The 10,449-nt window shown below is 44.2% G+C and overlaps 1 protein-coding gene across 1 annotated transcript; it reads left to right on the top strand.

Moving 5' to 3' along the window:
• Positions 1 to 1,315: 1,315 nt before the first annotated feature.
• On the top strand, positions 1,316 to 10,041 carry LOC139757006 (pantetheine hydrolase VNN2-like). Its single transcript, XM_071676954.1, has 5 exons — positions 1,316 to 1,959; positions 2,481 to 2,686; positions 3,599 to 3,704; positions 4,753 to 4,864; positions 6,027 to 10,041. The coding sequence occupies exons 1-5, from the start codon at positions 1,888 to 1,890 to the stop codon at positions 6,857 to 6,859; spliced, it is 1,329 nt and encodes a 442-aa protein (XP_071533055.1). The 5' UTR covers positions 1,316 to 1,887; the 3' UTR covers positions 6,860 to 10,041.
• Positions 10,042 to 10,449: the final 408 nt, after the last annotated feature.

The following is a 10,449-nucleotide window of genomic DNA, read 5'->3' as shown; positions in this document are numbered from 1 at the left end:
TGGATGAGAGAGCTCGTGAAGTGAGTCAGTTGTTGTTCGCCGATGATACAGAGCTGGTGGCTGATTCGGATGAGAAACTGCAGAAGCTGGTGACTGAGTTTAGTATAGTGTGTGAAAGAAGAATGCTGATGGTAAATGTGAATGAGAGCAAGGTTATTAGGTACAGTGGGGTTGAGGGCCAAGACAATTGGGAGGTAAGTTTGAATGGAGAAAAACTGGAGGAAGTGAAGTGTTTTGTGTATCTGGGAGTGGATTTGGCAGCGGATAGAATCATGGAAGCGGAAGCAAGTCACATGGTCGGGGAGGGGGCGAAAGTTCTGGGAGCGTTGAAAAATGTGTGGAAGGCGAGAACATTATTTCGGAAAGCAAAAATGGGTATGTTTGAAGGAATAGTGGTTCCAACAATGTTATATGGTTGCGAGGCGTGGGCTATAGATAGGGCTGTGTGGAGGAGGGTGGTTGTGTTGGAAATGAGATGTTTGAGGACAAGATATGTTGTGAGGTGATTTGATCGAGTAAGTAATAAAAGGGTGAGAGAGATGTGTGGTAATAAAAAGAGTGTGGTTGAGAGAGCAGAAAAGGGTGTATTGAAACGGTTTGGTCACATGGAGTGAAAGAGTGAGGAAAGATTGACAAAGAGGATATATATGTTAGAGGTGGAGGGAACGAGGAGAAGTGGGAGACCAAATTGGAGATGGAAGGATGGAGTGAAAAAGATTTTGGGCGATCGGGGCCTGAACATGCACGAGGGTGAAAGGCGTGCAATGAATAGAGTGAATTGGAACGATGTGGTATACCGGGGTCGACGTGCTGTCAATGGATTGAACCAGGGCATGTGAAGCGTCTGGGATAAACCATGGAAAGTTTTGTTAGGCCTGGATTTGGAAAGGGAGCTGTGGTTTCGGTGCATTATACATAACAGCTAGAGACTGAGTGTGAACGAATGTCGCCTTTGCTGTCTTTTCCTAGCGCTACCTCGCGCGCTTGCGGGGGGAAGTGGTTGTTATTTCATGTGTGGCGGGGTGGCGACGAGAATGAATAAAGGCAGCAAGTATGAATTATGTACATGTGTATAAATGTATATGTCTGTGTATGTATGTATATATATATATATATATATATATATATATATATATATATATATATATATATATATATATATATATATATATATATATATATATATATATATATATATATATATATATATATATATATATATATATATATATGTCTGTGTATGTATATATATGTATACGTTGAAATGTATAGGTACGTATATATGCGTGTGTGGATGTGCATGTATATACATGTGTATGTGGGGTGGTTGGGCCATTCCTTCGTCTATATTCTTGTGCTACCTCGCTAACGCGGGAGAGAGTGACTGAAATGACCTGACAAGCATCAACTAACCGTCTTCCCAACTCAGTCTTACCCACCACCACATCATATCATACCCCGTCACGCACACACGAGTCATATTCAACATATCCCAAGACCCTTCATGGCCACAGTGCAGCTGCTGTTCTCTGCTTTTCATTGTGTGTTCATGACAGGTCTACATAACACTGTTCTTGTACTATGTCATTATGTCGTTACCTTCTCCCTTCTACATTACTTCTGTTATCAGTCTCTCATTGTTTTCTGTCTCCTCATGTGGCTCCCTGTTTGCACATCTTTCCTATTAACCTTTTCACTAAACTTCTGTGTCTTTTTCCCTGTAGATCGGTTTTCCTCGCCCTTGTCTCATCCTGCATTTCTCTCCTCCTGCCACGCCACCTTCGCGCTCCATGACGGCTGCAGGGCGCGGACATCCTGGTGACCCCGGAGTACGGTCTGCACGGCCTGGATATAAACTTCAGGACTTCAGACGAGGTGTTCTCCCTGATGCAGTACGTGCCTGACCCCGAGCTCGGAGACATCCCTTGCGTCATGGACGTTGACCCCGACCATGTAGAGGTTAGAGGTCACGATGCACTATAGTTGTGTTGCGTACCACTAACTGTATCATTTAGTACACAGAACTTTGCTTGCTGTAACGACTGTAAGGCAGCAGATGGTTTTATTGCTCCCATAGAAATCCATCCTGACCAACAGTACCTGGAGAAGCACTAATATTAGAAACTAATATGAGATTTAGCGTCCACTGTTTATATCACTTCCATCGTTTAGGATCCACTTTTCCCTTCACCCGTAACGTCACTTGCATAATGAAAGTCCATGAGCTTCTGGCTTCATCATCTGTTGATATACTTGTATAAGGTTCCATCATCAGCAACCTCACTACAAAATCCAGGACTCACTCCCTCCAACACCTGCAACGTTTCTTGTATGCGGTCCAGGACTCAGTGCTTTCATCACGTGCATAGTAACTTGTATAAACTTCGTAACCCACAGCTGTCTATATCATGTAAAGTCTCTTTCATACAGTCCAGGAGCCTCCTCCTCCTCCTCCGCTGTACCTCTCACCATGCCGGTAGGGTTTGAAGATCCTGAGTTGTGCCGCTTTGGAGAACAAGATGTACCTGGTGGTAGGCATGCCAGAAGCAAGTCCCTGTAGGCCTGACACCGCCGCCAACATCCCCTTCAGGAACGCCATGGACACCATCCACAACTGCCCCAGCAACGGCTACATCTACTACAACACCCAGGTCGTCTTCGACAGGAGCGGAGCCGTGATCGCCAGGTGGGTCGCATTTACTTTCGACGAGAACGGCGACTGTGGTCAGGCTAACTGGTGACCCTAGTAAGGCTGAGGTGAGGCTGACTGGTGACCTTAGTAAGGCTGTGGTGAGGCTGACTGGTGACCCTAGTTATCGTATAAGTAACATGAGGGAGTCTGGCGGTTTAATGTAATGGTGGCTTAGTGATGTAGGTATGTGTTGGGTTAATAATCATAGGTGCAGCCCTAATGATGATAGATCCGGCTAAGTCATGATAGATGACACCTTGATAATGGTGCACTCGGCTTATCAATGAGGACAGCCACTTCCACAGTAATGGTGAGGGCACGACTCATGGTCACAAGGACTAGTGATATAATGGTCAGTTTAGTGGGCCAGTCATCTCTATTTTCCCGTAGTTCTGTAAAAGAATTTAATCAATAATAATGCTCATGCTCTTAAACTTTTCTGAAGTAATTCGTTCAAAACTTTTGGTAAGAGAAGGAAATGATATAATCTGATCCATAATGTTGAGTTACAGGTATTATCAAGTGGGTCACTACAGCTGGTGTATCTAATGAACGATGTAACACACAGGGTTGCTTAATACTACAATCAGCTCAGGGATCATACTCAAATCGACATAACAAACATCACCAGGTCGACACACACCAATAATGAGCACAGGGAAAATCATTAGATGGCCACAATAACTATGGGCACAGGAAATATCATTATAACGCCATCATAACCAGAGGTAAAGGTAGTATTATCGGTCATATCTACACCTTCGTCTCTCACTAACATCCAAGTAAACACGGCATTACGTGCGACACCTCTGGCCAGCACTGCCAGGAGTACATCTCTCACTTCATCATGACACTAATAAGTCTTCCAAGGTTCAGGACGAAGGCTAACGCTCCCTCTGGCCGCAGATACCGCAAGAAGAACCTGTATGTGGAGCCTCAGTTCACACCAGGGACGGAGAACGACGACACCGCCATCTTCACCACCGACTTCGGCGTCACCTTCACCCTGCAGGTCTGGTGGCTGCTCCACTCCCTCTCATTATATAGCCATTGCTCTTACTGGTATGAGGAACTCATTAGCTACTCAGATCATCAACTTACTCACTATGAAGCTTTTTGTTTGTGGAATTCTGAAGTGTTTTCTTTTGTTCTCGTTGCTGATATTTCATGTTTGGTTCTTGTGTCATCAAGTCTGGTCATTATGACCTCACTACTGCCACTTGTTGCCACTGATTTTTTGTAGAAAGGAGAGTTTATCTCTGTAGCCATTTCTGTTTACTTGCCTCCAAAGTTTTAGTCCATAGGTATTTTTTTCTTTCATATGAATGTTAAAGTTGGGAGTTAATGATGGGGGAGTGACCATTATGTTACCTACTTCCATTCTTGAACAACGAATTTGTGGAATTGTCTTTCTGTCCTCGTCTTTCCCTCTCTCTTTTAGTCTCTTACCTTAAAGGGTCAGGTTTAGAAACATCTGAGGAGCATTCATTGCTTTCCTTCTTTTCCTCTTTCATATTTCCGATATGGTCATAACAGAGGCATATTCAATTCGTGCCTTCTCCTTTACTGAAGACCATGAAAGTCTAAATTCAATTGCTTAATACCTGCAACTACAGTGTGGAAGCAGTGGAGGACCTAGTTTAAGTGCATGTGAGTGCTGAGGTCTTTAGAAACTGGTAATCTTTTTCTCGATCTTAGGGTCTTAAAAGTGACACTAGGGATCAGAAGAGCATTGTGACATTCTGTTACCGTGTTTTCTGTGTGATGTGAATAGAAAGCATCTTTAAAGCAAGTGATGTTTCAGCTGCCTGCTACCCCAGAGCACTTTGTTAATCAGAACGCATTATCACTAACTGATAACTTCAGTCATCATTTATCTCTTAGTGCATCGACCTTGGAAATCATCCTCTCTTGAGTAAGAAAAAGAAGTAGAGAAGCGGAGCAAGATGTGTCCACGCTTGTAGTGTTGTGATGTGAGCACTCAGATTGGCTGTCTAATAGTGTGGGTGGGAAGTGTGAATGTTCATGCTCAGTATAACCAAGTCATGTGTCTGTCGCAGGTGTGTCTCGACATCGTCTACCAGCACCCGGGCCTGTACAACGTGAAGACCCATGGGATCAAGGACGTCGCCATGAGCACCGCCTGGGTGGACATGCTACCTTTTTATGCAGGTCTGTTCCCCAGTGACAGTACACAACACTGTCTTCATCAAGTTATCATACATACGTAACCACATTACTCGACCCCATATAGGCTTTCTCAGACCCATCCAGTCCACCCTACTCCAGTACTTCTTTATCTCTGTGATGTCCAACATCGTTCTCTCCCTCACTGTGGCAATACACCATGTTGGCCATTCAGCTCGTCTTCTACATCAACTAACACTCTTACCCCCTAAATTCTCCCATGAATCTTACTAAGATTAAGAAACAGTGATAGTCTTCTGTAATGTCTATTCTCTCTTGTTCTTTTTCTTATCATTCTGGCAAATGATGGCCCCCTCCCGCCACTGCTAGGATCCTCGTGTTCCATCCTCTGAGCAATCTCAACATTCACTCAACATTGTCCCCATCTTTCATGGAAGCTCCACTGATAGTCTATCAGATTCCCTTCACTCAACCAGTTGCTGCCTTAGGCTCTTCCTCTTGTCGTCTTCAGAATGATTCAAAATTCCAAATGCTCTCCTGTCATGGACTTTCACCTTTTGTCTCAAGCGAAATTCATCCTCATCTTTCACAACAGTACTCACCAGGTCGGAGAACAACTCCCTCCAGATATTTTCTCCATCGATATCAAGAAGGCCACCAGGGTAAGGTGTATGGGATGGTGGTCAGTGAGAGGGCGATGGCATGCAAAGAACCTTAAATCTAAACTGCTGATACACTCAGTCAGTTCCTACTAAAACACCCTTTTCTCTTCCTTGATCCTCTTGTTCCTAGGTGTATAAGCACTAACCATCACCCACCTTTCGTCGTCCACTTTCATTTGTATACACATTAGTCTGGAGCTCACTTTCTCACACTATTTCCAATATTACCTCATCTGCCCCGTTAGCTGCTTTGGCTTTCACGCTGAGAAATAGACAAGTAATTCTTCCCCCTTACCCTTTAGCTTTGCTTCACTAAGAGCTTGAGCTCTAAGTTGTTCTCCTCAAACATACTAGCTATCTCTCCCTTCTCCTCTTATTATCTACGTTCATTTTATTGATAATTACCTCATAACTATTAGTGTCATTGATGATCTTGCTCGAAAGAGTCCTTCAGTTCCCTGTTTCTGATTTGATCGCAGCTCCTAGGTTGTATGACGCTCCAATAACACATTCTTCTTTCTCAGCTCCAATGATACACAATGGATGGTCCCGGGAGTTGGGTGTGAACCTTCTGGTGTCTGGCTATCACCTGCCAGAGATATCAAAGTTGGGCTCGGGCATCTTCCGTGGCTTCTCTGATCTTGAGCACACTTACGTCTTCGACCCACAATCGGGTTCTAAGATGATCGTGTCTGAGGTAGAGACGATTGCCTTCGCTGACAGACTGGATCACCCTCCCCAGAGAAGCTCCGGTGGAATACCTCCCAAACTCGACGCAAAGATCCTCGACGTGAGAAGTGGCTCCCATGACAGATCCGACAGACATCGCAGGCAACATCTCTTCTTACTTGAAGATCTGAGCAACTACACGCAGGTTCTGCTGTCCAGAGATGACTCCGGTGGTGTACAGCATGCCGAGGCGTGTCATCAGGAAGGCCTGTGTTGTACTCTGTCTTATACATACTCAGCCAACCACAACTACAGACTTGTGGCCTACAGCGGTATCCTTGACGTGGGTTACGGGCGTTTCCATTTTTCCTTGCAGGTGTGTGCTGTGGTGTGGTGCCGCACAGACAACATTACTTCTTGTGGTCACGTGGACGATGTCTCTCTAGACCGAGACGAGTTTGGACCTTTCACATTGTCTGGAAGTTTCAGTTCTGACCTCGCCGTCACGGCTCTCTTCACACGTAATAAGACCCTGGTGGAAAATGATCATTACTCACTCACTTCCGACGGGCGCATCCACACAGTGACGACGGAGGAGCCCACACCTAAACTCCTCACCGCCGTGATCAGCGGACGACGGTATGATCTTGATTTCAACACTTCCTTGAAGGAGGACATGCGCCAATAGGAGGAAACAACGGTGTCATGAACACAGTGTCCTGATGGGGCGTGATGGACACCTTCAGATGGTTTACATATGTGGCTATGTGTTGATTGTATTAGACGTGTAACACAGTACGTAAGGAATTTATAAATATTGTGTATATGTCTTTCAGTAAATCTAATGTAACAGAGAAATGTAATGTAACGGTACCTTTTCCAAATGTTGCATGGCACACATAGAGCAACACAATGACAATTGTATTTTATAAGTTTGTCATGCGACACTTTGATACATAATGATTTCCTGTTGATGGCCATTAAATTCAACGACATACAACAAGGAATATCTCAGCGTTTCCCAGCTGTCCATACTCCGTCACGGCACCTCACAGCTTAGCCGGTTGTAACCAGAGCTCACAGATCCTCACAGCCTCTCATGCTAGTCCTAGGTTGTGTACTTCAGATCACAACAGCTCACGAACACCGTCGAGCAACACAAGACTCAGTGAAAAGATATTGGTGAGTTTCGAGAGGCACCGAACTGTGGAGGATCTACAGACCAGCCAGCTTCTGAAAGGTACGAGAGAGCGAGGAATGAAGATCAACGGGTCAGAAAAGAGTAATAGAGGAACTTGGAATTAAAGATTACTGTAGACAAGACAGAAAAGAGTCCAGAATTCTTCCATATATTCAACAGAGGCAGCTAATGAGGATACAGGATTCAGAGTGGAGAATTGTGAAGGATATGAAGTGGCGAGATGTGAGAAACTGAGTGAAAATTTGAAATTATTTATATAGTTCAAGATGTCATAGCACTAACAAGCCAGATGGAATATGGGGAGAAGTTTAGAAAGCAATTTGAAATATAGAAACAGACATGACTAGACTGATAATGAACCTTGACCCGTATGAGGTCATAGTGCTGATGAAGTTCACCGTCTGGTGGCAAGAGATCATAGTGATCCACACAAGGCTGTGATGCTTATCACAAGTCTTCATATACTTTCCATATCACTGAACGTTTCAGCAGATAAGAGGTCATAGCACGATACAGCAAGCCACTTCAGCCTACAGCACAGTATAGCAGGTCCAGCAATGTCCATCTGGTCAAAGCAGGTCTTTCAGGTCACATGAGATTATGTAAGATCCGGACACAGTACGAAAAACTTAACTACGTATCAAAGCGACTCAAAGTAGCTCATAGTAACGAACAATAAGTCACAATAAGGAACATAGTTTCAAACTAACGGAACGTATCTAACCAACCCCTTGACCATGATGGCACGACCTCTGAACACGATATACACGAAGACGCGGTCATCGCGTGCGAGCCTTCACACCCGGGGTATAATCGCCTGGCCTTTTGACCTGACCCTTCGGGGTCGAATCAAGTGTCACGCCATCCTACCCATGAGAGTTCGAGGGACGCACCGTCGGGCTAAACTATCGTATCGTCGTTCTCAAGGATCGTACACCGTCTTACGTCAAGGATCGTACCGTCGTGCTCAGGGATTAGCACGCAAGAATCTTACAGCTCCACACAGCGGTAGACTATTCTCAGGTGTGGTTGACAGTCCCATAGAATACCTTCCTCCATGACAGTGGACCAAACACCAGCAGACGCGTAGCAGCAAGATTTCTTTCTCTAATAATAAGTAGGCAAGAAAGACACACTCGTGATGCAGCGTAGGTGAAATGACTGGTACTCAAAGGGAGATGGATGACTCACTGTATCTGTACACAAACTATGTGGGGAAGGAAAGGTGAAATGTGGCTCTAGGGAATAAATGATGAGAGAAGGAATAATATTTATATGACTGGATCATGTCCATATGGATAAATGGATTATGTTTGTATGACTGGATCATGTCCATATAAATGGATTATGTTAGCATGACTGGATAATTTTTGCATGAATGAATTATATTCGTATGAACGTAAAATGTTCGTATGACTGGAGTATGTTCACATGAATGGATTAAGTTCACATGACTGGATTATGTTCGTATGAATAGATGATGTTTATTTGACTGGATCATGGTTGTGTGAATGGATTATATTCATATAAATAGATTATGTTTGTGTGAATAGATTATAGTTATATAAATGGATTATGTTTGTATGAAAGAAGATGAAGTTTTCCATTGGTAACAAGAACTGTTTACAGCAAAGTGTATCACATACAACAAAAAGTGGCTCACATTAGCAAACATTGGCTCACAACAGCAAATAGTAACTCACAAAAGCAAACAGTGGCTGACATCAGCAAACAGTGGCTTACAGTAGCAAACAATGGTTCACATCAGCAAGGAGTGAGTTACAACAGTAAACAAAGACTCACCAGGAAGCAGTAGCTCATATTAGCAAACAATGGCTTGCAGTGACAAACAATGGTTCATATCAGCAAACAATGGCTCATGGTGGCAAGCAGTAGCTCATACCAGCAAACAAATGATTACAGTACCAAACAATAGCTCACATCAGCAGACAATGGCTCACAGGAGTAAACAGTGTTGTTCACTCTGATAAAGACTAGCTTATCTAATCCACTGTTTGTTAAGAAATAATGATAAAAAAAGACGTTATATCTTAAAAACTAGATGACATCTCTCAAATCACTTCACGGGTCAAGTCAAGTGGGAGGGTATGTTAAGTGGCAGAATGGAAAACTTATCTGGCTCAGCAACGGCGCAAGTCTCTCTACATTGTTAGATAAGTAGATAGGGATCATTATTGAGGTCAGAGCCTGGATCACCAGCAGTCTTGGTGAGGTAGGAGGAACACGTCGAGGTTTCCTGGATCAGTTAGTGTTGAGGTGGGCACCGCCCTGCCATTACTACGAGGCCCAGTCTGCCTGCGCTTCCGTCGTCAGCGATCCAACCAATGTGGAGGAGTCACCCCGTGCCATACGCCGCCACTCAGAAGACCCTCTCTCTCTCTCTCTCTCTCTCTCTCTCTCTCTCTCTCTCTCTCTCTCTCTCTCTCTCTCTCTCTCTCTCTCTCTCTCTCTCTCTCTCTCTCGTGTGGCTGGGGGTAATAGCCTGTGATAAGTTCCTTATGTCGGATGTCACCAGACTAAGCGACACCTGTAGGGACAGTAATTTTCTTTTCCAATTTTCCCCAAGAGACCTGAACAATATCGCCCTCTTCGTATGGCCAATATTTGTATCAATATCTTGCATAAATATTCCATAAATAGAAATAACTGTTTGAGATACTTACCAAAAATACAATGGAATATTTGAGAGAAAGATAATGTGAGTCGAAGACTGTGTCCGCTGAAAGCGACCATTTTCGATGCAGCTCTTGAAGGAGAGATCATGGTCAATATCTTTTCATCTACAGTGTCTCGAGGGGAGTCAGCAGAGGCGATCACTGAGGTAGGCGAGGCGAAATTATCAATTACTATTGCAGCTGGACCGTTGGAGGTCCAGAGGGGAGAAGTAAGACTTCCCGGCAGAGACTAAATTGAAGTCAGACGTGTAGTGAGGTGAATGGAGATAAAAGTCTGGGAGGAGGAGAGTCAGAGGTTGGACGGAGGCCAAACGATGACCTGAGGAGCAATCTGTGACCTGGGTCGGACCGAAGATCCCCGGGGAAGGAATGCTAATGACG

Source organism: Panulirus ornatus, chromosome 24, assembly GCF_036320965.1.
Source record: "Panulirus ornatus isolate Po-2019 chromosome 24, ASM3632096v1, whole genome shotgun sequence".
NCBI lineage: Eukaryota > Metazoa > Arthropoda > Malacostraca > Decapoda > Palinuridae > Panulirus > Panulirus ornatus.
This window is presented reverse-complemented; position numbering and strand designations above follow the sequence as displayed.

What these genes read in the sequence shown, in the direction of transcription:
- LOC139757006 (XM_071676954.1), top strand. Translation starts at nt 1,888, where the DNA reads ATGCAGTACGTGCCTGACCCCGAGCTCGGAGACATCCCTTGCGTCATG. An exon ending in GCGTCACCTTCACCCTGCAG is followed by an intron (nt 3,705 to 4,752) that starts GTCTGGTGGCTG and finishes TGTCTGTCGCAG; the next exon opens with GTGTGTCTCGACATCGTCTA. An exon ending in CATGCTACCTTTTTATGCAG is followed by an intron (nt 4,865 to 6,026) that starts GTCTGTTCCCCA and finishes CTTCTTTCTCAG; the next exon opens with CTCCAATGATACACAATGGA.